The sequence below is a fragment of the Mobula birostris genome, chromosome X (genome assembly GCF_030028105.1).
Source record: "Mobula birostris isolate sMobBir1 chromosome X, sMobBir1.hap1, whole genome shotgun sequence".
NCBI classification, from domain to species: domain Eukaryota; kingdom Metazoa; phylum Chordata; class Chondrichthyes; order Myliobatiformes; family Myliobatidae; genus Mobula; species Mobula birostris.
This window is the reverse complement of record NC_092402.1, coordinates 52,537,885-52,563,683: the sequence shown is the minus strand read 5'-3', so window position 1 is coordinate 52,563,683 and position 25,799 is coordinate 52,537,885. Positions and strand designations below refer to the sequence as shown.

The 25,799-nt window shown below is 51.2% G+C and overlaps 1 protein-coding gene across 8 annotated transcripts in view; it reads right to left on the bottom strand.

The window, feature by feature from the left end:
- LOC140191628 (histone deacetylase 4-like) overlaps window positions 1–25,799 on the bottom strand; it is a 112,494-nt gene that overhangs the window by 46,658 nt on the left and 40,037 nt on the right. For all 8 annotated transcript variants that reach the window (XM_072249197.1, XM_072249202.1, XM_072249203.1 and 5 more), the window contains 6 exons: window positions 24,836–25,028; window positions 23,842–23,972; window positions 23,261–23,381; window positions 22,077–22,126; window positions 20,611–20,718; window positions 20,340–20,395 (listed from right to left, as the gene is read on the bottom strand). In XM_072249197.1, coding sequence (XP_072105298.1) covers window positions 20,340–20,395; window positions 20,611–20,718; window positions 22,077–22,126; window positions 23,261–23,381; window positions 23,842–23,972; window positions 24,836–25,028 — 659 coding nt within the window. The remainder of the gene's footprint in view (window positions 1–20,339; window positions 20,396–20,610; window positions 20,719–22,076; window positions 22,127–23,260; window positions 23,382–23,841; window positions 23,973–24,835; window positions 25,029–25,799) is intronic.

Here is a 25,799-nt window from a genome sequence, read left to right as displayed (position 1 = left end):
AGAACAGAGTGAGCTCGGGGTACAGGTACACAGAGAGACTGGTAAATGACAGGGGAGTGTTGTAGAACAGAGGGAGCTCGGGGTACAGGTACACAGAGAGACTGGTAAATGACAGGGGAGTGTTGTAGAACAGAGGGAGCTCGGGGTACAGGTACACAGAGAGACCGGTAAATGACAGGGGAGTGTTGTAGAACAGAGGGAGCTCGGGGTGCAGATACACAGAGAGACCGGTAAATGACAGGGGAGCGTTGTAGAACAGAGGGAGCTCAGGGTACAGGTACACAGAGAGACTGGTAAATGACAGGGGAGTGTTGTAGAACAGAGGGAGCTTGGGGTACAGGTACACAGTGAGAGACTGGTAAATGACAGGAGAGTGTTGTAGAACAGAGGGAGCTCGGGGTACAGGTACACAGAGAGATCGGTAAATGTCAGGGGAGTGTTGTAGAACAGAGGGAGCTCGGGGTACAGGTACACAGAGAGACCGGTAAATGACAGAAGAGTGTTGTAGAACAGAGGGAGCTCAGGGTACAGGTACACAGAGAGACTGGTAAATGACAGGGGAGTGTTGTAGAACAGAGGGAGCTCAGGGTACAGGTACACAGAGAGACCGGTAAATGACAGGAGAGTGTTGCAGAACAGAGGGAGCTCAGGGTACAGGTACACAGAGAGACCGGTAAATGTCAGGGGAGTGTTGTAGAACAGAGGGAGCTCGGGGTACAGGTACACAGAGAGACCGGTAAATAACAGGGGAGTGTTGTAGAACAGAGGGAGTTCAGGGTACAGGTACACAGAGAGACTGGTAAATGACAGGGGAGTGTTGTAGAACAGAGGGAGCTCGGGGTACAGGTACACACAGAGAGACCGGTAAATGACAGGGGAGTGTTGTAAAACAGAGGGAACTCGGGGTACAGGTACACACAGGGAGACCAGTAAGTGACAGGGGAGTGTTGTAGAACCAAGGGAGCTTGAGGTACAGGTACACAGACCGGTAAATGACAGCGGAGTGTTGTAGAACAGAGGGAGCTCAGGGTACAGGTACACAGAGAGACCGGTAAATGACAGGGGAGTGTTGTAGAACAGAGGGAGCTCAGTGTACAGGTACACAGAGAGACCGGTAAATGACAGGAGAGTGCTGTAGAACAGAGGGAGCTCAGGGTACAGGTACACAGAGAGACCGGTAAATGTCAGGGGAGTGTTGTAGAACAGAGGGAGCTCGGGGTACAGGTACACAGAGAGACCGGTAAATAACAGGGGAGTGTTGTAGAACAGAGGGAGCTCGGGGTACATGTACACAGAGAGACTGGTAAATGACAGGGGAATGTTGTAGAACAGAGGGAGCTCGGGGTACAGGTACACAGAGAGACCGGTAAATGACAGGAGAGTGTTGTAGAACAGAGGGAGCTCGGGGTACAGGTACACAGAGAGACCGGTAAATGTCAGGGGAGTGTTGTAGAACAGAGGGAGCTCGGGGTACAGGTACACAGAGAGACCGGTAAATGACAGGGGAGTGTTGTAGAACAGAGGGAGCTCGGGGTACAGGTACACAGAGAGACTGGTAAATGACAGGGGAGTGTTGTAGAACAGAGGGAGCTCGGGGTACAGGTACACAGAGAGACCGGTAAATGACAGGGGAATGTTGTAGAACAGAGGGAGCTAGGGGTACAGATACACAGAGAGACCGGTAAATGTCAGGGGAGTGTTGTAGAACAGAGGGAGCTCGGGGTACAGGTACACAGAGAGACCGGTAAATGTCAGGGGAGTGTTGTAGAACAGAGGGAGCTCGGGGTACAGGTACACAGAGAGACTGGTAAATAACAGGGGAGTGTTGTAGAACAGAGGGAGCTCGGGGTACAGGTACACAGAGAGACCGGTAAATGACAGGGGAGTGTTGTAGAACAGAGGGAGCTCGCGGTACAGGTACACAGAGAGACTGGTAAATGACAGGGGAGTGTTGTAGAACAGAGGGAGCTCGGGGTACAGGTACACAGAGAGACTGGTAAATGACAGGGGAGTGTTGCAGAACAGAGGGAGCTCAGGGTACAGGTACACAGAGAGACTGGTAAATGACAGGGGAGTGTTGTAGAACAGAGGGAGCTCGCGGTACAGATACACAGAGAGACTGGTAAATGACAGGGGAGTGTTGTAGAACAGAGGGAGCTCGGGGTACAGGTACACAGAGAGACTGGTAAATGACAGGGGAGTGTTGTAGAACAGAGGGAGCTCAGGGTACAGGTACACAGAGAGACCGGTAAATGACAGGGGAGTGTTGTAGAACAGAGGGAGCTCGGGGTACAGGTACACACAGAGAGACCGGTAAATGACAGGGGAGTGTTGTAGAACAGAGGGAACTCGGGGTACAGGTACACAGAGAGACTGGTAAATGACAGGGGAGTGTTGTAGAACAGAGAGAGCTCAGGGTACAGGTACACAGACCGGTAAATGACAGGCGAATGTTGTAGAACAGAGGGAGCTCAGGGTACAGGTACACAGAGAGACGGGTAAATGACAGGTGAGTGTTGTAGAACAAAGGGAGCTCTGGGTACAGGTACACGGAGAGACCGGTAAATGACAGGGGAGTGTTGTAGAACAGAGGGAGCTCGGGGTACAGATACACAGAGAGACCGGTAAATGACAGGGGAGTGTTGTAGAACAGAGTGAGCTCGGGGTACAGGTACACAGAGAGACTGGTAAGTGTCAGGAGTGTTGTAGAACAGAGGGAGCTCGGGGTACAGGTACACAGAGAGACTGGTAAATGACAGGGGAGTGTTGTAGAACAGAGTGAGCTCAGGGTACAGATACACAGAGAGACCGGTAAATGACAGGGGAGTGTTGTAGAACAGAGGGAGCTCGGGGTACAGGTACACAGAGAGACTGGTAAATGACAGGAGAGTGTTGTAGAACAGAGGGAGCTCGGGGTACAGGTACACAGAGAGACCGGTAAATGACAGGGGAGTGTTGTAGAACAGAGGGAGCTCGGGGTACAGGTACACAGAGAGACCGGTAAATGACAGGGGAGTGTTGTAGAACAGAGGGAGCTCGGGGTACAGGTACACAGAGAGACTGGTAAATGACAGGGGAGTGTTGTAGAACAGAGGGAGCTCAGGGTACAGGTACACAGAGAGACTGGTAAATGACAGGGGAGTGTTGTAAAACAGAGGGAGCTCGGGGTACAGGTACACAGAGAGACTGGTAAATGACAGGGGAGTGTTGTAGAACAGAGGGAGCTCAGGGTGCAGATACACAGAGAGACCGGTAAATGACAGGGGAGTGTTGTAGAACAGAGGGAGCTGAGGGTACAGGTACACAGAGAGACCGGTAAATGACAGGGGAGTGTTGTAGAACAGAGGGAGCTCAGGGTGCAGATACACAGAGAGACCGGTAAATGACAGGGGAGTGTTGTAGAACAGAGGGAGCTCAGGGTACAGGTACACAGAGAGACCGGTAAATGACAGGGGAGTGTTGTAGAACAGAGGGAGCTCAGGGTACAGGTACACAGAGAGACCGGTAAATGACGGGAGTGTTGTAGACCAGAGGGAGCTCGGGGTACAGGTACACAGAGAGACCGGTAAATGACAGGGGAGTGTTGTAGAACAGAGGGAGCTCGCGGTACAGGTACACAGAGAGACTGGTAAATGACAGGGGAGTGTTGTAGAACAGAGGGAGCTCGGGGTACAGGTACACAGAGAGACTGGTAAATGACAGGGGAGTGTTGCAGAACAGAGGGAGCTCAGGGTACAGGTACACAGAGAGACTGGTAAATGACAGGGGAGTGTTGTAGAACAGAGGGAGCTCGCGGTACAGATACACAGAGAGACTGGTAAATGACAGGGGAGTGTTGTAGAACAGAGGGAGCTCGGGGTACAGGTACACAGAGAGACTGGTAAATGACAGGGGAGTGTTGTAGAACAGAGGGAGCTCAGGGTACAGGTACACAGAGAGACCGGTAAATGACAGGGGAGTGTTGTAGAACAGAGGGAGCTCGGGGTACAGGTACACACAGAGAGACCGGTAAATGACAGGGGAGTGTTGTAGAACAGAGGGAACTCGGGGTACAGGTACACAGAGAGACTGGTAAATGACAGGGGAGTGTTGTAGAACAGAGAGAGCTCAGGGTACAGGTACACAGACCGGTAAATGACAGGCGAATGTTGTAGAACAGAGGGAGCTCAGGGTACAGGTACACAGAGAGACGGGTAAATGACAGGTGAGTGTTGTAGAACAAAGGGAGCTCTGGGTACAGGTACACGGAGAGACCGGTAAATGACAGGGGAGTGTTGTAGAACAGAGGGAGCTCGGGGTACAGATACACAGAGAGACCGGTAAATGACAGGGGAGTGTTGTAGAACAGAGTGAGCTCGGGGTACAGGTACACAGAGAGACTGGTAAGTGTCAGGAGTGTTGTAGAACAGAGGGAGCTCGGGGTACAGGTACACAGAGAGACTGGTAAATGACAGGGGAGTGTTGTAGAACAGAGTGAGCTCAGGGTACAGATACACAGAGAGACCGGTAAATGACAGGGGAGTGTTGTAGAACAGAGGGAGCTCGGGGTACAGGTACACAGAGAGACTGGTAAATGACAGGAGAGTGTTGTAGAACAGAGGGAGCTCGGGGTACAGGTACACAGAGAGACCGGTAAATGACAGGGGAGTGTTGTAGAACAGAGGGAGCTCGGGGTACAGGTACACAGAGAGACCGGTAAATGACAGGGGAGTGTTGTAGAACAGAGGGAGCTCGGGGTACAGGTACACAGAGAGACTGGTAAATGACAGGGGAGTGTTGTAGAACAGAGGGAGCTCAGGGTACAGGTACACAGAGAGACTGGTAAATGACAGGGGAGTGTTGTAAAACAGAGGGAGCTCGGGGTACAGGTACACAGAGAGACTGGTAAATGACAGGGGAGTGTTGTAGAACAGAGGGAGCTCAGGGTGCAGATACACAGAGAGACCGGTAAATGACAGGGGAGTGTTGTAGAACAGAGGGAGCTGAGGGTACAGGTACACAGAGAGACCGGTAAATGACAGGGGAGTGTTGTAGAACAGAGGGAGCTCAGGGTGCAGATACACAGAGAGACCGGTAAATGACAGGGGAGTGTTGTAGAACAGAGGGAGCTCAGGGTACAGGTACACAGAGAGACCGGTAAATGACAGGGGAGTGTTGTAGAACAGAGGGAGCTCAGGGTACAGGTACACAGAGAGACCGGTAAATGACGGGAGTGTTGTAGACCAGAGGGAGCTCGGGGTACAGGTACACAGAGAGACCGGTAAATGACAGGGGAGTGTTGTAGAACAGAGTGAGCTCGGGGTACAGGTACACAGAGAGACTGGTAAATGACAGGGGAGTGTTGTAGAACAGAGGGAGCTCGGGGTACAGGTACACAGAGAGACTGGTAAATGACAGGGGAGTGTTGTAGAACAGAGGGAGCTCGGGGTACAGGTACACAGAGAGACCGGTAAATGACAGGGGAGTGTTGTAGAACAGAGGGAGCTCGGGGTGCAGATACACAGAGAGACCGGTAAATGACAGGGGAGCGTTGTAGAACAGAGGGAGCTCAGGGTACAGGTACACAGAGAGACTGGTAAATGACAGGGGAGTGTTGTAGAACAGAGGGAGCTCGGGGTACAGGTACACAGTGAGAGACTGGTAAATGACAGGAGAGTGTTGTAGAACAGAGGGAGCTCGGGGTACAGGTACACAGAGAGATCGGTAAATGTCAGGGGAGTGTTGTAGAACAGAGGGAGCTCGGGGTACAGGTACACAGAGAGACCGGTAAATGACAGAAGAGTGTTGTAGAACAGAGGGAGCTCAGGGTACAGGTACACAGAGAGACTGGTAAATGACAGGGGAGTGTTGTAGAACAGAGGGAGCTCAGGGTACAGGTACACAGAGAGACCGGTAAATGACAGGGGAGTGTTGTAGAACAGAGGGAGCTCGGGGTACAGGTACACACAGAGAGACCGGTAAATGACAGGGGAGTGTTGTAGAACAGAGGGAACTCGGGGTACAGGTACACAGAGAGACTGGTAAATGACAGGGGAGTGTTGTAGAACAGAGAGAGCTCAGGGTACAGGTACACAGACCGGTAAATGACAGGCGAATGTTGTAGAACAGAGGGAGCTCAGGGTACAGGTACACAGAGAGACGGGTAAATGACAGGTGAGTGTTGTAGAACAAAGGGAGCTCTGGGTACAGGTACACGGAGAGACCGGTAAATGACAGGGGAGTGTTGTAGAACAGAGGGAGCTCAGGGTACAGGTACACAGAGAGACCAGTAAATGACAGGGGAGTGTTGTAGAACAGAGGGAGCTCGGGGTACAGATACACAGAGAGACCGGTAAATGACAGGGGAGTGTTGTAGAACAGAGTGAGCTCGGGGTACAGGTACACAGAGAGACTGGTAAGTGTCAGGAGTGTTGTAGAACAGAGGGAGCTCGGGGTACAGGTACACAGAGAGACTGGTAAATGACAGGGGAGTGTTGTAGAACAGAGTGAGCTCAGGGTACAGATACACAGAGAGACCGGTAAATGACAGGGGAGTGTTGTAGAACAGAGGGAGCTCGGGGTACAGGTACACAGAGAGACTGGTAAATGACAGGAGAGTGTTGTAGAACAGAGGGAGCTCGGGGTACAGGTACACAGAGAGACCGGTAAATGACAGGGGAGTGTTGTAGAACAGAGGGAGCTCGGGGTACAGGTACACAGAGAGACCGGTAAATGACAGGGGAGTGTTGTAGAACAGAGGGAGCTCGGGGTACAGGTACACAGAGAGACTGGTAAATGACAGGGGAGTGTTGTAGAACAGAGGGAGCTCAGGGTACAGGTACACAGAGAGACTGGTAAATGACAGGGGAGTGTTGTAAAACAGAGGGAGCTCGGGGTACAGGTACACAGAGAGACTGGTAAATGACAGGGGAGTGTTGTAGAACAGAGGGAGCTCAGGGTGCAGATACACAGAGAGACCGGTAAATGACAGGGGAGTGTTGTAGAACAGAGGGAGCTGAGGGTACAGGTACACAGAGAGACCGGTAAATGACAGGGGAGTGTTGTAGAACAGAGGGAGCTCAGGGTGCAGATACACAGAGAGACCGGTAAATGACAGGGGAGTGTTGTAGAACAGAGGGAGCTCAGGGTACAGGTACACAGAGAGACCGGTAAATGACAGGGGAGTGTTGTAGAACAGAGGGAGCTCAGGGTACAGGTACACAGAGAGACCGGTAAATGACGGGAGTGTTGTAGACCAGAGGGAGCTCGGGGTACAGGTACACAGAGAGACCGGTAAATGACAGGGGAGTGTTGTAGAACAGAGTGAGCTCGGGGTACAGGTACACAGAGAGACTGGTAAATGACAGGGGAGTGTTGTAGAACAGAGGGAGCTCGGGGTACAGGTACACAGAGAGACTGGTAAATGACAGGGGAGTGTTGTAGAACAGAGGGAGCTCGGGGTACAGGTACACAGAGAGACCGGTAAATGACAGGGGAGTGTTGTAGAACAGAGGGAGCTCGGGGTGCAGATACACAGAGAGACCGGTAAATGACAGGGGAGCGTTGTAGAACAGAGGGAGCTCAGGGTACAGGTACACAGAGAGACTGGTAAATGACAGGGGAGTGTTGTAGAACAGAGGGAGCTCGGGGTACAGGTACACAGTGAGAGACTGGTAAATGACAGGAGAGTGTTGTAGAACAGAGGGAGCTCGGGGTACAGGTACACAGAGAGATCGGTAAATGTCAGGGGAGTGTTGTAGAACAGAGGGAGCTCGGGGTACAGGTACACAGAGAGACCGGTAAATGACAGAAGAGTGTTGTAGAACAGAGGGAGCTCAGGGTACAGGTACACAGAGAGACTGGTAAATGACAGGGGAGTGTTGTAGAACAGAGGGAGCTCAGGGTACAGGTACACAGAGAGATCGGTAAATGACAGGGGAGTGTTGTAGAACAGAGGGAGCTCTGGGTACAGGTACACAGAGAGATCGGTAAATGACAGGGGAGTGTTGTAGAACAGAGGGAGCTCAGGGTACAGGTACACAGAGAGACCGGTAAATGACAGGGGAGTGTTGTAGAACAGAGGGAGCTTGGGGTACAGGTACACAGAGACCGGTAAATGACAGGGGAGTGTTGTAGAACAGAGGGAGCTCGGGGTACAGGTACACAGGGAGACTGGTAAATGACAGGAGAGTGTTGTAGAACAGAGGGAGCTCGGGGTACAGGTACACAGAGAGACCGGTAAATGACAGGGGAGTGTTGTAGAACAGAGGGAGCTCAGGGTACAGGTACACAGAGAGATCGGTAAATGACAGGGGAGTGTTGTAGAACAGAGGGAGCTCTGGGTACAGGTACACAGAGAGATCGGTAAATGACAGGGGAGTGTTGTAGAACAGAGGGAGCTCGGGGTACAGGTACACAGAGAGATCGGTAAATGACAGGGGGGTGTTGTAGAACAGAGGGAGCTCGGGATACAGGTACACAGAGAGATCGGTAAATGACAGGGGAGTGTTGTAGAACAGAGCTCGGGGTACAGGTACACAGAGAGATCGGTAAATGACAGGGGAGTGTTGTAGAACAGAGGGAGCTCGGGGTACAGGTACACAGAGAGACTGGTAAATGACAGGAGAGTGTTGTAGACCAGAGGGAGCTCAGGGTACAGGTACACAGAGAGACTGGTAAATGACAGGGGACTGTTGTAGAACAGAGGGAGCTCGGGGTACAGGTACACAGAGAGACCGGTAAATGACAGGGGATTGTTGTAGAACAGAGGGAGCTCGGGGTACGGGTACACAGAGAGATCAGTAAATGACAAGGGAGTGTTGTAGAACAGAGGGAGGTCAGGTACAGGTACACAGACCGGTAAATGACAGGGGAATGTTGTAGAACAGAGGGAGCTCAGGGTACAGGTACACAGAGAGACTGGTAAATGTCAGGGGAGTGTTGTAGAACAGAGGGAGCTCGGGGTACAGGTACACAGACCGGTAAATGACAGGGGAGTGTTGTAGAACAAAGGGAGCTCAGGGTATAGGTACACAGAGAGACCAGTTAATGACAGGGGAGTGTTGTAGAACAGAGGGAGCTCAGGGTACAGGTACACGGAGAGACTGGTAAATGACAGGGGAGTGTTGTAGAACAGAGGGAGCTCAGGGTACAGGTACACAGAGAGACCGGTAGATGACAGGGGAGTGTTGTAGAACAGAGGGAGCTCAGGTTACAGGTACACAGAGAGACCAGTAAATGACAGGGGAGTGTTGTAGAACAGAGGGAGCTCGGGGTACAGGTACACAGAGAGACTGGTAAATAACAGGGGAGTGTTGTAGAACAGAGGGAGCTCGGGGTACAGATACACAGAGAGACCGGTAAATGACAGGGGAGTGTTGTAGAACAGAGGGAGCTTGGGGTACAGGTACACAGAGAGACTGGTAAATGACAGGAGAGTGTTGTAGAACAGAGGGAGCTCGGGGTACAGGTACACAGAGAGACTGGTAAATGTCAGGAGTGTTGTAGAACAGAGGGAGCTCGGGGTACAGATACACAGAGAGACCGGTAAATGACAGGGGAATGTTGTAGAACAGAGGGAGCTCGGGGTACAGGTACACAGAGAGACTGGTAAATGACAGGGGAGTGTTGTAGAACAGAGGGAGCTCAGGGTACAGGTACACAGAGAGACTGCTAAATGACAGGGGAGTGTTGTAGAACAGAGGGAGCTCGGGGTACAGGTACACAGAGAGACCGGTAAATGACAGGGGAGTGTTGTAGAACAGAGTGAGCTCAGGGTACAGGTACACAGAGAGACTGGTAAATGACAGGGGAGTGTTGTAGAACAGAGGGAGCTCAGGGTACAGGTACACAGACCGGTAAATGACAGGGGAATGTTGTAGAACAGAGGGAGCTCGGGGTACAGGTACACAGAGAGACCGGTAAATGACAGGAGAGTGTTGTAGAACAGAGGGAGCTCGGGGTACAGGTACACAGAGAGACTGGTAAATAACAGGGGAGTGTTGTAGAACAGAGGGAGCTCAGGGTACAGGTACACAGAGAGACTGGTAAATGACAGGGGAGTGTTGTAGAACAGAGGGAGCTCAGGGTACAGGTACACAGAGAGACCGGTAAATGACAGGGGAGTGTTGTAGAACAGAGGGAGCTCAGGGTACAGGTACACAGAGAGACCGGTAAATGTCAGGGGAATGTTGTAGAACAGAGGGAGCTCGGGGTGCAGATACACAGAGAGACTGGTAAATGACAGGGGAGTGTTGTAGAACAGAGGGAGCTCTCTCAGGGTCACAGGTACGTAGAGAGACCGGGAAATGACAGCGGAGTGTTGTAGAACTGAGGGAGCTCGGGGTACAGATACACAGAGAGACCGGTAAATGACAGGGGAGTGTTGTAGAACAGAGGGAGCTCGGGGTACAGGTACACAGAGAGACCGGTAAATGACAGGGGATTGTTGTAGAACAGAGGGAGCTCGGGGTACGGGTACACAGAGAGATCAGTAAATGACAGGGGAGTGTTGTAGAACAGAGGGAGGTCAGGTACAGGTACACAGACCGGTAAATGACAGGGGAATGTTGTAGAACAGAGGGAGCTCAGGGTACAGGTACACAGAGAGACTGGTAAATGTCAGGGGAGTGTTGTAGAACAGAGGGAGCTCGGGGTACAGGTACACAGACCGGTAAATGACAGGGGAGTGTTGTAGAACAAAGGGAGCTCAGGGTATAGGTACACAGAGAGACCAGTTAATGACAGGGGAGTGTTGTAGAACAGAGGGAGCTCAGGGTACAGGTACACGGAGAGACTGGTAAATGACAGGGGAGTGTTGTAGAACAGAGGGAGCTCAGGGTACAGGTACACAGAGAGACCGGTAGATGACAGGGGAGTGTTGTAGAACAGAGGGAGCTCAGGGTACAGGTACACAGAGAGACCAGTAAATGACAGGGGAGTGTTGTAGAACAGAGGGAGCTCGGGGTACAGGTACACAGAGCGACTGGTAAATGTCAGGAGTGTTGTAGAACAGAGGGAGCTCGGGGTACAGGTACACAGAGAGACTGGTAAATGACAGGGGAGTGTTGTAGAACAGAGGGAGCTCAGGGTACAGGTACACACAGAGAGACCGGTAAATGACAGGGGAGTGTTGTAGAACAGAGTGAGCTCAGGGTACAGGTACACAGAGAGACTGGTAAATGACAGGGGAGTGTTGTAGAACAGAGGGAGCTCAGGGTACAGGTACACAGACCGGTAAATGACAGGGGAATGTTGTAGAACAGAGGGAGCTCGGGGTACAGGTACACAGAGAGACTGGTAAATGACAGGGGAGTGTTGTAGAACAGAGGGAGTTCAGGGTACAGGTACACAGAGAGACTGCTAAATGACAGGGGAGTGTTGTAGAACAGAGGGAGCTCGGGGTACAGGTACACAGAGAGACCGGTAAATGACAGGGGAGTGTTGTAGAACAGAGTGAGCTCAGGGTACAGGTACACAGAGAGACTGGTAAATGACAGGGGAGTGTTGTAGAACAGAGGGAGCTCAGGGTACAGGTACACAGACCGGTAAATGACAGGGGAATGTTGTAGAACAGAGGGAGCTCGGGGTACAGGTACACAGAGAGACCGGTAAATGACAGGAGAGTGTTGTAGAACAGAGGGAGCTCGGGGTACAGGTACACAGAGAGACCGGTAAATGACAGGGGAGTGTTGTAGAACAGAGGGAGCTCGGGGTGCAGATACACAGAGAGACCGGTAAATGACAGGGGAGCGTTGTAGAACAGAGGGAGCTCAGGGTACAGGTACACAGAGAGACTGGTAAATGACAGGGGAGTGTTGTAGAACAGAGGGAGCTCGGGGTACAGGTACACAGTGAGAGACTGGTAAATGACAGGAGAGTGTTGTAGAACAGAGGGAGCTCGGGGTACAGGTACACAGAGAGATCGGTAAATGTCAGGGGAGTGTTGTAGAACAGAGGGAGCTCGGGGTACAGGTACACAGAGAGACCGGTAAATGACAGAAGAGTGTTGTAGAACAGAGGGAGCTCAGGGTACAGGTACACAGAGAGACTGGTAAATGACAGGGGAGTGTTGTAGAACAGAGGGAGCTCAGGGTACAGGTACACAGAGAGATTGGTAAATGACAGGGGAGTGTTGTAGAACAGAGGGAGCTCTGGGTACAGGTACACAGAGAGATCGGTAAATGACAGGGGAGTGTTGTAGAACAGAGGGAGCTCAGGGTACAGGTACACAGAGAGACCGGTAAATGACAGGGGAGTGTTGTAGAACAGAGGGAGCTTGGGGTACAGGTACACAGAGACCGGTAAATGACAGGGTAGTGTTGTAGAACAGAGGGAGCTCGGGGTACAGGTACACAGGGAGACTGGTAAATGACAGGAGAGTGTTGTAGAACAGAGGGAGCTCGGGGTACAGGTACACAGAGAGACCGGTAAATGACAGGGGAGTGTTGTAGAACAGAGGGAGCTCAGGGTACAGGTACACAGAGAGATCGGTAAATGACAGGGGAGTGTTGTAGAACAGAGGGAGCTCTGGGTACAGGTACACAGAGAGATCGGTAAATGACAGGGGAGTGTTGTAGAACAGAGGGAGCTCGGGGTACAGGTACACAGAGAGATCGGTAAATGACAGGGGGGTGTTGTAGAACAGAGGGAGCTCGGGATACAGGTACACAGAGAGATCGGTAAATGACAGGGGAGTGTTGTAGAACAGAGCTCGGGGTACAGGTACACAGAGAGATCGGTAAATGACAGGGGAGTGTTGTAGAACAGAGGGAGCTCGGGGTACAGGTACACAGAGAGACTGGTAAATGACAGGAGAGTGTTGTAGACCAGAGGGAGCTCAGGGTACAGGTACACAGAGAGACTGGTAAATGACAGGGGACTGTTGTAGAACAGAGGGAGCTCGGGGTACAGGTACACAGAGAGACCGGTAAATGACAGGGGATTGTTGTAGAACAGAGGGAGCTCGGGGTACGGGTACACAGAGAGATCAGTAAATGACAAGGGAGTGTTGTAGAACAGAGGGAGGTCAGGTACAGGTACACAGACCGGTAAATGACAGGGGAATGTTGTAGAACAGAGGGAGCTCAGGGTACAGGTACACAGAGAGACTGGTAAATGTCAGGGGAGTGTTGTAGAACAGAGGGAGCTCGGGGTACAGGTACACAGACCGGTAAATGACAGGGGAGTGTTGTAGAACAAAGGGAGCTCAGGGTATAGGTACACAGAGAGACCAGTTAATGACAGGGGAGTGTTGTAGAACAGAGGGAGCTCAGGGTACAGGTACACGGAGAGACTGGTAAATGACAGGGGAGTGTTGTAGAACAGAGGGAGCTCAGGGTACAGGTACACAGAGAGACCGGTAGATGACAGGGGAGTGTTGTAGAACAGAGGGAGCTCAGGGTACAGGTACACAGAGAGACCAGTAAATGACAGGGGAGTGTTGTAGAACAGAGGGAGCTCGGGGTACAGGTACACAGAGAGACTGGTAAATAACAGGGGAGTGTTGTAGAACAGAGGGAGCTCGGGGTACAGATACACAGAGAGACCGGTAAATGACAGGGGAGTGTTGTAGAACAGAGGGAGCTTGGGGTACAGGTACACAGAGAGACTGGTAAATGACAGGAGAGTGTTGTAGAACAGAGGGAGCTCGGGGTACAGGTACACAGAGAGACTGGTAAATGTCAGGAGTGTTGTAGAACAGAGGGAGCTCGGGGTACAGATACACAGAGAGACCGGTAAATGACAGGGGAATGTTGTAGAACAGAGGGAGCTCGGGGTACAGGTACACAGAGAGACTGGTAAATGACAGGGGAGTGTTGTAGAACAGAGGGAGCTCAGGGTACAGGTACACAGAGAGACTGCTAAATGACAGGGGAGTGTTGTAGAACAGAGGGAGCTCGGGGTACAGGTACACAGAGAGACCGGTAAATGACAGGGGAGTGTTGTAGAACAGAGTGAGCTCAGGGTACAGGTACACAGAGAGACTGGTAAATGACAGGGGAGTGTTGTAGAACAGAGGGAGCTCAGGGTACAGGTACACAGACCGGTAAATGACAGGGGAATGTTGTAGAACAGAGGGAGCTCGGGGTACAGGTACACAGAGAGACCGGTAAATGACAGGAGAGTGTTGTAGAACAGAGGGAGCTCGGGGTACAGGTACACAGAGAGACTGGTAAATAACAGGGGAGTGTTGTAGAACAGAGGGAGCTCAGGGTACAGGTACACAGAGAGACTGGTAAATGACAGGGGAGTGTTGTAGAACAGAGGGAGCTCAGGGTACAGGTACACAGAGAGACCGGTAAATGACAGGGGAGTGTTGTAGAACAGAGGGAGCTCAGGGTACAGGTACACAGAGAGACCGGTAAATGTCAGGGGAATGTTGTAGAACAGAGGGAGCTCGGGGTGCAGATACACAGAGAGACTGGTAAATGACAGGGGAGTGTTGTAGAACAGAGGGAGCTCTCTCAGGGTCACAGGTACGTAGAGAGACCGGGAAATGACAGCGGAGTGTTGTAGAACTGAGGGAGCTCGGGGTACAGATACACAGAGAGACCGGTAAATGACAGGGGAGTGTTGTAGAACAGAGGGAGCTCGGGGTACAGGTACACAGAGAGACCGGTAAATGACAGGGGATTGTTGTAGAACAGAGGGAGCTCGGGGTACGGGTACACAGAGAGATCAGTAAATGACAGGGGAGTGTTGTAGAACAGAGGGAGGTCAGGTACAGGTACACAGACCGGTAAATGACAGGGGAATGTTGTAGAACAGAGGGAGCTCAGGGTACAGGTACACAGAGAGACTGGTAAATGTCAGGGGAGTGTTGTAGAACAGAGGGAGCTCGGGGTACAGGTACACAGACCGGTAAATGACAGGGGAGTGTTGTAGAACAAAGGGAGCTCAGGGTATAGGTACACAGAGAGACCAGTTAATGACAGGGGAGTGTTGTAGAACAGAGGGAGCTCAGGGTACAGGTACACGGAGAGACTGGTAAATGACAGGGGAGTGTTGTAGAACAGAGGGAGCTCAGGGTACAGGTACACAGAGAGACCGGTCGATGACAGGGGAGTGTTGTAGAACAGAGGGAGCTCAGGGTACAGGTACACAGAGAGACCAGTAAATGACAGGGGAGTGTTGTAGAACAGAGGGAGCTCGGGGTACAGGTACACAGAGCGACTGGTAAATGTCAGGAGTGTTGTAGAACAGAGGGAGCTCGGGGTACAGGTACACAGAGAGACTGGTAAATGACAGGGGAGTGTTGTAGAACAGAGGGAGCTCAGGGTACAGGTACACACAGAGAGACCGGTAAATGACAGGGGAGTGTTGTAGAACAGAGTGAGCTCAGGGTACAGGTACACAGAGAGACTGGTAAATGACAGGGGAGTGTTGTAGAACAGAGGGAGCTCAGGGTACAGGTACACAGACCGGTAAATGACAGGGGAATGTTGTAGAACAGAGGGAGCTCGGGGTACAGGTACACAGAGAGACTGGTAAATGACAGGGGAGTGTTGTAGAACAGAGGGAGCTCAGGGTACAGGTACACAGAGAGACTGCTAAATGACAGGGGAGTGTTGTAGAACAGAGGGAGCTCGGGGTACAGGTACACAGAGAGACCGGTAAATGACAGGGGAGTGTTGTAGAACAGAGTGAGCTCAGGGTACAGGTACACAGAGAGACTGGTAAATGACAGGGGAGTGTTGTAGAACAGAGGGAGCTCAGGGTACAGGTACACAGACCGGTAAATGACAGGGGAATGTTGTAGAACAGAGGGAGCTCGGGGTACAGGTACACAGAGAGACCGGTAAATGACAGGAGAGTGTTGTAGAACAGAGGGAGCTCGGGGTACAGGTACACAGAGAGACTGGTAAATAACAGGGGAGTGTTGTAGAACAGAGGGAGCTCAGGGTACAGGTACACAGAGAGACTGGTAAATGACAGGGGAGTGTTGTAGAACAGAGGGAGCTCAGGGTACAGGTACACAGAGAGACCGGTAAATGACAGGGGAGTGTTGTAGAACAGAGGGAGCTCAGGGTACAGGTACACAGAGAGACCGGTAAATGTCAGGGGAATGTTGTAGAACAGAGGGAGCTCGGGGTGCAGATACACAGAGAGACTGGTAAATGACAGGGGAGTGTTGTAGAACAGAGGGAGCTCTCTCAGGGTCACAGGTACGTAGAGAGACCGGGAAATGACAGCGGAGTGTTGTAGAACTGAGGGAGCTCGGGGTACAGATACACAGAGAGACCGGTAAATGACAGGGGAGTGTTGTAGAACAGAGGGAGCTCAGGGTACAGGTACACAGAGAGACCGGTAAATGACAGGGGAGTGTTGTAGAACTGAGGGAGCTCGGGGTACAGTTACACAGAGAGACTGGTAAATGACAGGGGAGTGTTGTAGAACAGAGGGAGCTCAGGGTTCAGGTACACAGGGAGACTGGTAAATGACAGGGGAGTGTTGTAGAACAGAGGGAGCTCAGGGTACAGGTACACAGAGAGACTGGTAAATGACAGGGGAATGTTGTAGAACAGAGGGAGCTTGGGGTACAGGTACACAGAGAGACTGGTAAATGACAGGGGAGTGTTGTAGAACAGAGGGAGCTCGGGGTACAGGTACACAGAGAGACCGGTAAATGACAGGGGAGTGTTGTAGAACAGAGGGAGCTCAGGGTACAGGTACACAGAGAGACCGGTAAATGACAGGGGAATGTTGTAGAACAGAGGGAGCTCGGGGTACAGGTACACAGAGAGACCGGTAAATGACGGGAGTGTTGTAGAACAGAGGGAGCTCGGGGTACAGGTACACAGGGAGACCGGTAAATGACAGGGGAGTGTTGTAGAACAGAGGGAGCTCAGGGTACAGGTACACAGAGAGACTGGTAAATGTCAGGGGAGTGTTGTAGAACAGAGGGAGCTCAGGGTACAGGTACACAGAGAGACCGGTAAATGACAGGAGAGTGTTGTAGAACAGAGGGAGCTCGGGGTACAGGTACACAGAGAGACCGGTAAATGACAGGGGAGTGTTGTAGAACAGAGGGAGCTCAGGGTACAGGTACACAGAGAGACTGGTAAATGACAGGGGAGTGTTGTAGTACAGAGGGAGCTCGGGGTACAGGTACACAGAGAGACGGGTAAATGACAGGGGAGTGTTGTAGAACAGAGGGAGCTCAGGGTACAGGTACACAGAGAGACTGGTAAATGACAGGGGAGTGTTGTAGAACAGAGAGAGCTCAGGGTACAGGTACACAGGGAGACTGGTAAATGACAGGGGAGTGTTGTAGAACAGAGGGATCTCAGGGTACAGGTACACAGAGAGACTGGTAAATGACAGGGGAATGTTGTAGAACAGAGGGAGCTTGGGGTACAGGTACACAGAGAGACTGGTAAATGACAGGGGAGTGTTGTAGAACAGAGGGAGCTCGGGGTACAGGTACACAGAGAGACTGGTAAATGACAGGGGAGTGTTGTAGAACAGAGGGAGCTCAGGGTACAGGTACACAGACCGGTAAATGACAGGGGAATGTTGTAGAACAGAGGGAGCTCGGGGTACAGGTACACAGAGAGACTGGTAAATGACAGGGGAGTGTTGTAGAACAGAGGGAGCTCAGGGTACAGGTACACAGAGAGACTGCTAAATGACAGGGGAGTGTTGTAGAACAGAGGGAGCTCAGGGTACAGGTACACAGAGAGACTGGTAAATGACAGGGGAGTGTTGTGGACCAGAGGGAGCTCAGGGTACAGGTACACAGAGAGATCGGTAAATGACAGGGGAGTGTTGTAGAACAGAGGGAGCTCGGGGTACAGGTACACAGGGAGACCGGTAAATGACAGGGGAGTGTTGTAGAACAGAGTGAGCTCAGGGTACAGGTACACAGAGAGACTGGTAAATGACAGGGGAGTGTTGTAGAACAGAGGGAGCTCAGGGTACAGGTACACAGAGAGACTGGTAAATGACAGGGGAGTGTTGTAGAACAGAGGGAGCTCAGGGTTCAGGTACACAGGGAGACTGGTAAATGACAGGGGAGTGTTGTAGAACAGAGGGAGCTCAGGGTACAGGTACACAGAGAGACTGGTAAATGACAGGGGAATGTTGTAGAACAGAGGGAGCTTGGGGTACAGGTACACAGAGAGACTGGTAAATGACAGGGGAGTGTTGTAGAACAGAGGGAGCTCGGGGTACAGGTACACAGAGAGACCGGTAAATGACAGGGGAGTGTTGTAGAACAGAGGGAGCTCAGGGTACAGGTACACAGAGAGACCGGTAAATGACAGGGGAATGTTGTAGAACAGAGGGAGCTCGGGGTACAGGTACACAGAGAGACCGGTAAATGACGGGAGTGTTGTAGAACAGAGGGAGCTCGGGGTACAGGTACACAGGGAGACCGGTAAATGACAGGGGAGTGTTGTAGAACAGAGGGAGCTCAGGGTACAGGTACACAGAGAGACTGGTAAATGTCAGGGGAGTGTTGTAGAACAGAGGGAGCTCAGGGTACAGGTACACAGAGAGACCGGTAAATGACAGGAGAGTGTTGTAGAACAGAGGGAGCTCGGGGTACAGGTACACAGAGAGACCGGTAAATGTCAGGGGAGTGTTGTAGAACAGAGGGAGCTCAGGGTACAGGTACACAGAGAGACTGGTAAATGACAGGGGAGTGTTGTAGAACAGAGAGAGCTCAGGGTACAGGTACACAGGGAGACTGGTAAATGACAGGGGAGTGTTGTAGAACAGAGGGAGCTCAGGGTACAGGTACACAGAGAGACTGGTAAATGACAGGGGAATGTTGTAGAACAGAGGGAGCTTGGGGTACAGGTACACAGAGAGACTGGTAAATGACAGGGGAGTGTTGTAGAACAGAGGGAGCTCGGGGTACAGATACACAGAGAGACCGGTAAATGACAGGGGAGTGTTGTAGAACAGAGGGAGCTCGGGGTACAGGTACACAGAGAGACCGGTAAATGACGGGAGTGTTGTAGAACAGAGGGAGCTCGGGGTACAGGTACACAGGGAGACCGGTAAATGACAGGGGAGTGTTGTAGAACAGAGGGAGCTCAGGGTACAGGTACACAGAGAGACTGGTAAATGTCAGGGGAGTGTTGTAGAACAGAGGGAGCTTGGGGTACAGGTACACAGAGAGACTGGTAAATGACAGGGGAATGTTGTAGAACAGAGGGAGCTCGGGGTACAGGTACACAGGGAGACCGGTAAATGACAGGGGAGTGTTGTAGAACAGAGGGAGCTCGGGGTACAGGTACACACAGAGAGACTGGTAAGTGACAGGGGTGTGTTGTAGAACAGAGGGAGCTTGAGGTACAGGTACACAGACAGTGACCATTAAATGAGAGGGGAGTGTTGTGGAACAGAGAATCGTAATCAAGCTTATTATCACTGACATGCAGCATGAAATTGATTGTTTTTGTGGCAGCAGTACAGTGCAATACAGAAACTACTATATATTACAAGAAATATGGAAAAATGAATATTGCAAAAGAGATCAAGATAGTGACGGTAGTGTTCACGGGTTCATGGACCAATCAGAAATCTGGTGACAGAGGTGAATATGTTCTTCCTAAAACATTGAAGCAGAGTGTTCAGGCTCATGAGGAGGCCACATGGAATGGATGGTCCGGGTCCTTAATGATAGATGCTGCCTTTTTCAGGCATTGTCTTTTGAATATGCCCTTAATAGTGGGGAGTTTAGTGCCGATAATGGAGCTGGCTGAGTCTATAACCTACTGCAGCCTTTTCTGATCATGTCCATTGGTGCCTTGGGTACAGCTAAATGGTTAATTGAGGGTGATGTGCCAGGTAGACAGGGTAGTGAAGAAGGCATTTGGCCTGTTGGCCTTTGTTAGTCATGGTACTGAGTACAGGAGTTAGGACGCAATATTACAGTGGTGCAAGATGTTGGTGAGGTCACACCTGGCGTATTATGTTCAGTTTTGGTCATCCTGCCGAAGGCAAGATGCCATTAAGTTGCAAAGAGAAAAGAGTTTATTCCTGTCACGTGTACTGAGATACAGTGAAAAGCTTGTCTTGCACATTGTTCATTCAGATCAGATCATTTCACAGTGTATTGAGGTAGAACAAGGTAAAACAGTAACAGAATGCAGAATAAAGTGTTACAGTTACAGAGAAAATGCAGTGCAGGCAGACAATAAGGTTGAAGGGCCAGAATGTTATCATGTGAGGGAGCTATTTACTGGTCTGATAACAGTAGGATAGAAGCTATCCTTGAGCCTGAAGGTACGTGGTGTGTGTTTGTGTTTGTAGAGCAACAGACAGTGGGAGAAAGAGATAGGGATAGGGAGAGACAGGGTGAGAAGGAGAATGAATTAACACCTATCTCCAAGTCAAGGTAAACTCACATGGCGGCTGACCGTTCAGCGTGATGTCCTGGAGGTCGGACAACAGCAAACCCGTTCTGGAAGTGGAAAAATGAGGTTAGGGAAGCACTGGAGCACAAAACACTGAAACCCAACACAACCTGAGTTGCAACAGTCCCATACCTTCCCGTTTCCTCCCTCCGCACTCCCAAAATGATCCACCCTTCCCCATTTACTCCCACCGTCTGCATTCCCAATGGAATCGATCCCTTCCCATTCACTCCCATGGAATTGGAACAACAACGTGTGTTACCTGGAGATCGCCCCTCGCCACTCTGAGAGCCAGCTCGATGACGCATCCTACCGCCATTCTGGCAGCATTTGATGAGTGTGCCTCATTCCACACGCTGTCCCTGTCTACCTGGGAGTGGTCAACATGGGAGAGTTTACAACACGGACTCAGCTCCTTGGAGAACGCAGAAAAGTACAGCAAAGGAAAAGGCACTTCGTCCCACAATACCTGTGCTGACCATTATGCCAAATTAAGCCAATCCCTTCTGTCTACACAATGTCCATATCCCATCAGGGAAAAAGTACAGGAGCCTGAAGACAGAGATTCTACATTTTAGGAACAGTTTCTTCCCCTCCACCATCAGATTTCTGAACAGAATGAACCCATGAACACAAAATCAATATTCCTCTTTTTGCACGATTTATGTTTGCAATTTATAGTGATTTTATGTCCTTGCACTGTACTGCTCCCACAAAACAGCAAATATCCCATCATATGTCTGATGATAAACCTGATTCTGAAATAAAAATTGGTTAAACAAAATAAGGAATAGTGAGGCAGTGCTCATGGGTTCGAGAACATCATGATATGCTGGAATAATTAAATGAAGTATTGAACACCAAACTCAACCAATCCCTTATGTCTACATCCCTCCATTCCCTGCATATCAATTTGTCTATTTGAGAGCCTTTTAAATGCCTCTTATTATATCTGCCTCCACCACCACTCCAGGTGGCACATTCCAGACACCCAACAATCTCTGTGTAAAAAAAAACATGCCCCTCACATCTCCTTTAAACTTGCCCCCTCTCACCTTAATGCATTCTACCATTATTAGACATTTCAGCCCTGGACATATAAGGATACCAACTGTCTACTCAATCTATGCCTGTCATAATCTTATAAACCTCTATCAGATCTCCCCTCAGCCTCCACCTCTCCAGAGAAAACAACCCAAGTTTGTCCACCCTCTTGTGACAGCACATGCCCTCTAATCCAGGCAGCATCCTAGTGAACCTCTTCTGCACCCTCTCCAAAGCCCCCACACCCTTCCTGTAATGGGGCGACCAGAAATGCATACAATACTAACGTCTTATACGGTTGCAACATGACTTCCCAATTCTTGAACTCAGTGCTGAAGGCAAGCATACCATATGCCTTCTTTAACACTGTCTCTACTTGTATCAGCTTGGACCCCAAATCCCTCAGTCCCTCTGATGCTAACCACTACTGACAAGGCCAACATCTCCACGTCTTTTGCTTGTGAATCCCCAGGACAAAGAGGAGGTAAATACGACACAGACGAGGAGGGGTGTAGGTTGAGGGAGTGAGTCACAGAGGTGGGAATGGGTGTAGGGGAGGGATGGGGTCACAGAGACGGGGAGTGATGTAGGGGAGAGAAGGGGGTCACAGATGGAGAGAGGTGTAGGGCCAACATAGATGGCAGATGGGTCTCAGTATCCCAAAACTCTGAGTGATATACTTACTCCGAGACCACCACACGGTAACATCATTAGAGTTGGCTGTGAGAGTATTCCTGGAGGACAGAGAGAGAGATGAAGAGAGTGGAGATAAAGATTTGGCATGTCATTACAGACTCTGACCAACTCCGACAGATGTGCCGTGGGGAGCATTCTGACTTGTTGCATCACTGCCTGGTGTGGAGGCTCCAATGCACAGATTTGCAAGACACTGCAGATGGTTGTAGACTCAGCCAGCTCCATCACAGGCACAAACTTCCCCACCATCGAGGAAAAGTTAAAGAGGCAGTGCCTCAAGAAGCAGGTGCCCATCCTCATAGACCTCCAGCATTTGGGCTATGCCCTCTACGGGATGATGGAGGTACAGGAGCCTTAAAGACCCACACCTCAAGGTTCAACAAGCTTCCTCCCCACTGCCACCAAGTTCTTGAACCCATCTGAAAATCCTGAACACTGCTCTGAAATTGATTTCCTTGAACTTGTATTGCTGTTGTTATATTTAGAGATACAGCATTACAACAACAAACCCATGCCAACCAATTACACCCATGTCACCAAATAACTGACTAACCTGCATGTCTTGGAAATATGGGAGGAGACCAGAGCGCCTGGAGGAAGCCCAGAGAGTCACAAGGAAAAAATAAAAACTCCTTAAAGGCAACGGTAGGAATTGAATCTGGGCTGATAATGCTATAATAGTTACACTAACTACTGTGCTACTGTACCGCCGGAAAGTGTTATCTTTAGTCTGTTCTTTAATTTGTGACAATTTAAGTTTATGTAATTTATGTTTGTAGTGTACTGTGCTGTTGTTGCAAAAACACACCTAATTTTCATGACATTTATATCCTATGGATATGCAACCACAATGATAAACATAATCTTGAACTCCCCCCAGGCAAATCGGAAGTGTTCCATCACACTCCTGACCTGTAGACAGTGGAGAGATAACGTGGTGGATGTGGAGTACAAGGACTAACTCCACCCAGGCAAGTCGGGAGTGTTCCATCACACTCCTGACCTGTAGATGGTGGAGAGGTAATATGGTAGGAGAGGTCCATCACACTCCCCTCCCAATTTTGTATCTGCTCTCCAAAAGCCCCTCTACCAATGCCAGACCAGCACATCCACCCTCTCCACTCTGCTGTCCAACTGAGTATGAGCCGGCATCTGCCAGAGATGCTGGTTACCCATGAATTTCCTGTGGTCCTCCTTCAGCCGACTGAGGGGGCTGGTTCCAAATGCGAATACATGGGGCTCTGTGTGGATCGTCTGCAGCTCCTCCAGGGTGGCCTTCCTTCCACGGATCACCTGTCCCAGGAAGGGCAGAGCAAGGTGGGAAGGGTGGAGGGGTTTGAGTGAGTCATGTGGAGACATGGAGTGAAGGGAAGGAGTGTGAGAGGGTTGACAGGTGGGAGGGAAGGAGAGCAGTGGTTAGGAATATCCCAAACTTTCCTTCTCCGTCCCAAATGCACACTGACTCTCCCCACCCCCATCCTCTCCCATCCTTACTCTCTCCTTCACCCTCCCTTATCCCACCCACACACCCCCTTCCCTCTGCCTCATCCTGTTCCTCCCTCACTCGTGCCTTCCCTCAACTCACACCCAACTTTCTCTTCGCCCTACAACCCTTCCTTCCCCTTCGTCATCTCTTCCTTTGCTCTCTCCTTGTTCCCTCTCTCCTTCCCCCTCTCATTTCCCTCCCTCTTCCCTCCCCTCCCTCTCACTCCCCTCATTCCCCCTCCTCTGCCTTACCTGTCTCCTTCCCTACCTGACATTGGCTTCTCAGGCCAGTCTCCTGGAGTCGGGACCAGATGCTCTGGATCCGGCCGGGATGTTCTGGATGCTGCCCCCCACCACATGGACACTGATGTTTCAGCATCAAGGGCTCATACACCAGGCCTGGGAGTTGGGAGAAGTTGGGGGGATTAGTAGGTTAGTGTCACCCTGTATACCTCTTGCTCCACCTGTCCCTCCTTCCTTACATCTCTCCATCCCTCTGTCCCAGACTATCCTCCCCTCTCTCCCTCCAAATGGTTCCATGACTCCCCTCGTTCTTTTCTCCCACCCTCCCTCCTCCTCCCTTCCCCACCCTCCGCTTCCTCCTCACTCCCTCTCCCTCCTCCCCTCCTTATGTCCCACCCCTCCTCCCCACCCTCATTCTCTCCTGCCTCTCTCCTCCCTCATCCCCTTCCACAGCATAATCACCCTCCATCTCTTCACTCACTTTCCATTTTCACCTCCAACACAATTCTTCTCTTCCCTCCCACAACTCAACCCCTCCCTCGTCTGCTCCCTCCTCTCCCCTCCTTTGCCATCCTTTCCCTCTTCCTCTTTCTCCCTTCCCACACCCCAATCTTCCTCCAAATCATTGGTCTCCTTCCAAATTTTCCTCCATCTCCTCTGCCTCACTCCTCCCCCCTCCCTTACTACCACTTCTCCTGGTCTTTCTTCATCCCATCCCCTTCTCTTGCTCTGCATCCTTACAGCACCTCCCCTCTTCCACCCTCCCTTCCTCACTGCCACCTACCTTGACACCTCCCTCCTCCCCTCTCCCTCACTCTTACCTTCTTCATCCCCTTAGCCACCCACAAACCCTTTTCTGCCCCTCCACCTCCTTCCCTCACTACTATCTGTCCTGGCCCGACCTTGACCCTTACCCCTCCGTCCCCTCCTCCTTCACACCTTCCTTCCCCTCCTCCACTTCCTCCCCATCTACCTCCCTCCAACCCTTTTCCCTTCCATTCCTCCTTCAATTCCCTCACCTGTGCTACAGGTAGACTGTGCCATGGCTTCAGGGGTAGGGGTAGGGGTAGGGGTAGGTAATGAGGTTGAGGCGGGTGAAGATTGAGCTCTGGAAAGTGGTCGGTGCCCCACACCTGGGCGTCTGAAGCCAAGGCTTTCCACCTGCATCCCAATAGAATCCAAAGTCCAAGACTGATCATGGTGGAGAAGGCGCTACGGAACAGGAGACAACACATTTTCATTCTGATAAACAAGGTGAAACTAGTTGACATAATGAGGAGGAGAGAGCTTCACTCTGTCTGACCCCGGGAGTGTGTGATGGGACAGTGTGGAGGGAGATTCACTCTGTGTCTGACCCCGGGAGTGTGTGATGTGACAGTGTGGAGGGAGATTCACTCTGTGTCTGACCCCGGGAGTGTGTGATGGGACAGTGTGGAGAGAGATTCACTCTGTGTCTGATCCTGGGAGTGTGTGATGGGACAGTGTGGAGGGAGATTCACTCTGTGTCTGACCCTGGGAGTGTGTGATGGGACAGTGTGGAGGGAGATTCTCTCTGTCTCTGACCCCGGGAGTGTGTGATGGGACAGTGTGGAGGGAGATTCACTCTGTGTCTGACCCTGGGAGTGTGTGATGGAACGGTGTGGAGGCAGATTCACTCTGTGTCTGACCCCGGGAGTGTGTGATGGGACAGTGTGGAGGGAGATTCACTCTGTGTTTGACCCTGGGAATTTCTGATGGGACAGTGTGGAGGGAGATTCATTCTGTGTCTCACTCCGGGAGTGGCTGATAGGACGGTGTGGAGGGAGCTTCACTCTGTGTCTGACCCCGGGAGTGTGTGATGCGATGGTGTGGAGGGAGATTCACTCTGTGTCTGACCCTGAGAGTGTGTGATGGAATGGTTTGGAGGGAGATTCACTCCGTGTCTGAACCCAGGAGTGTGTGATGGAATGGTGTGGAGGGAGATTCACTCTGTGTCTGACCTTG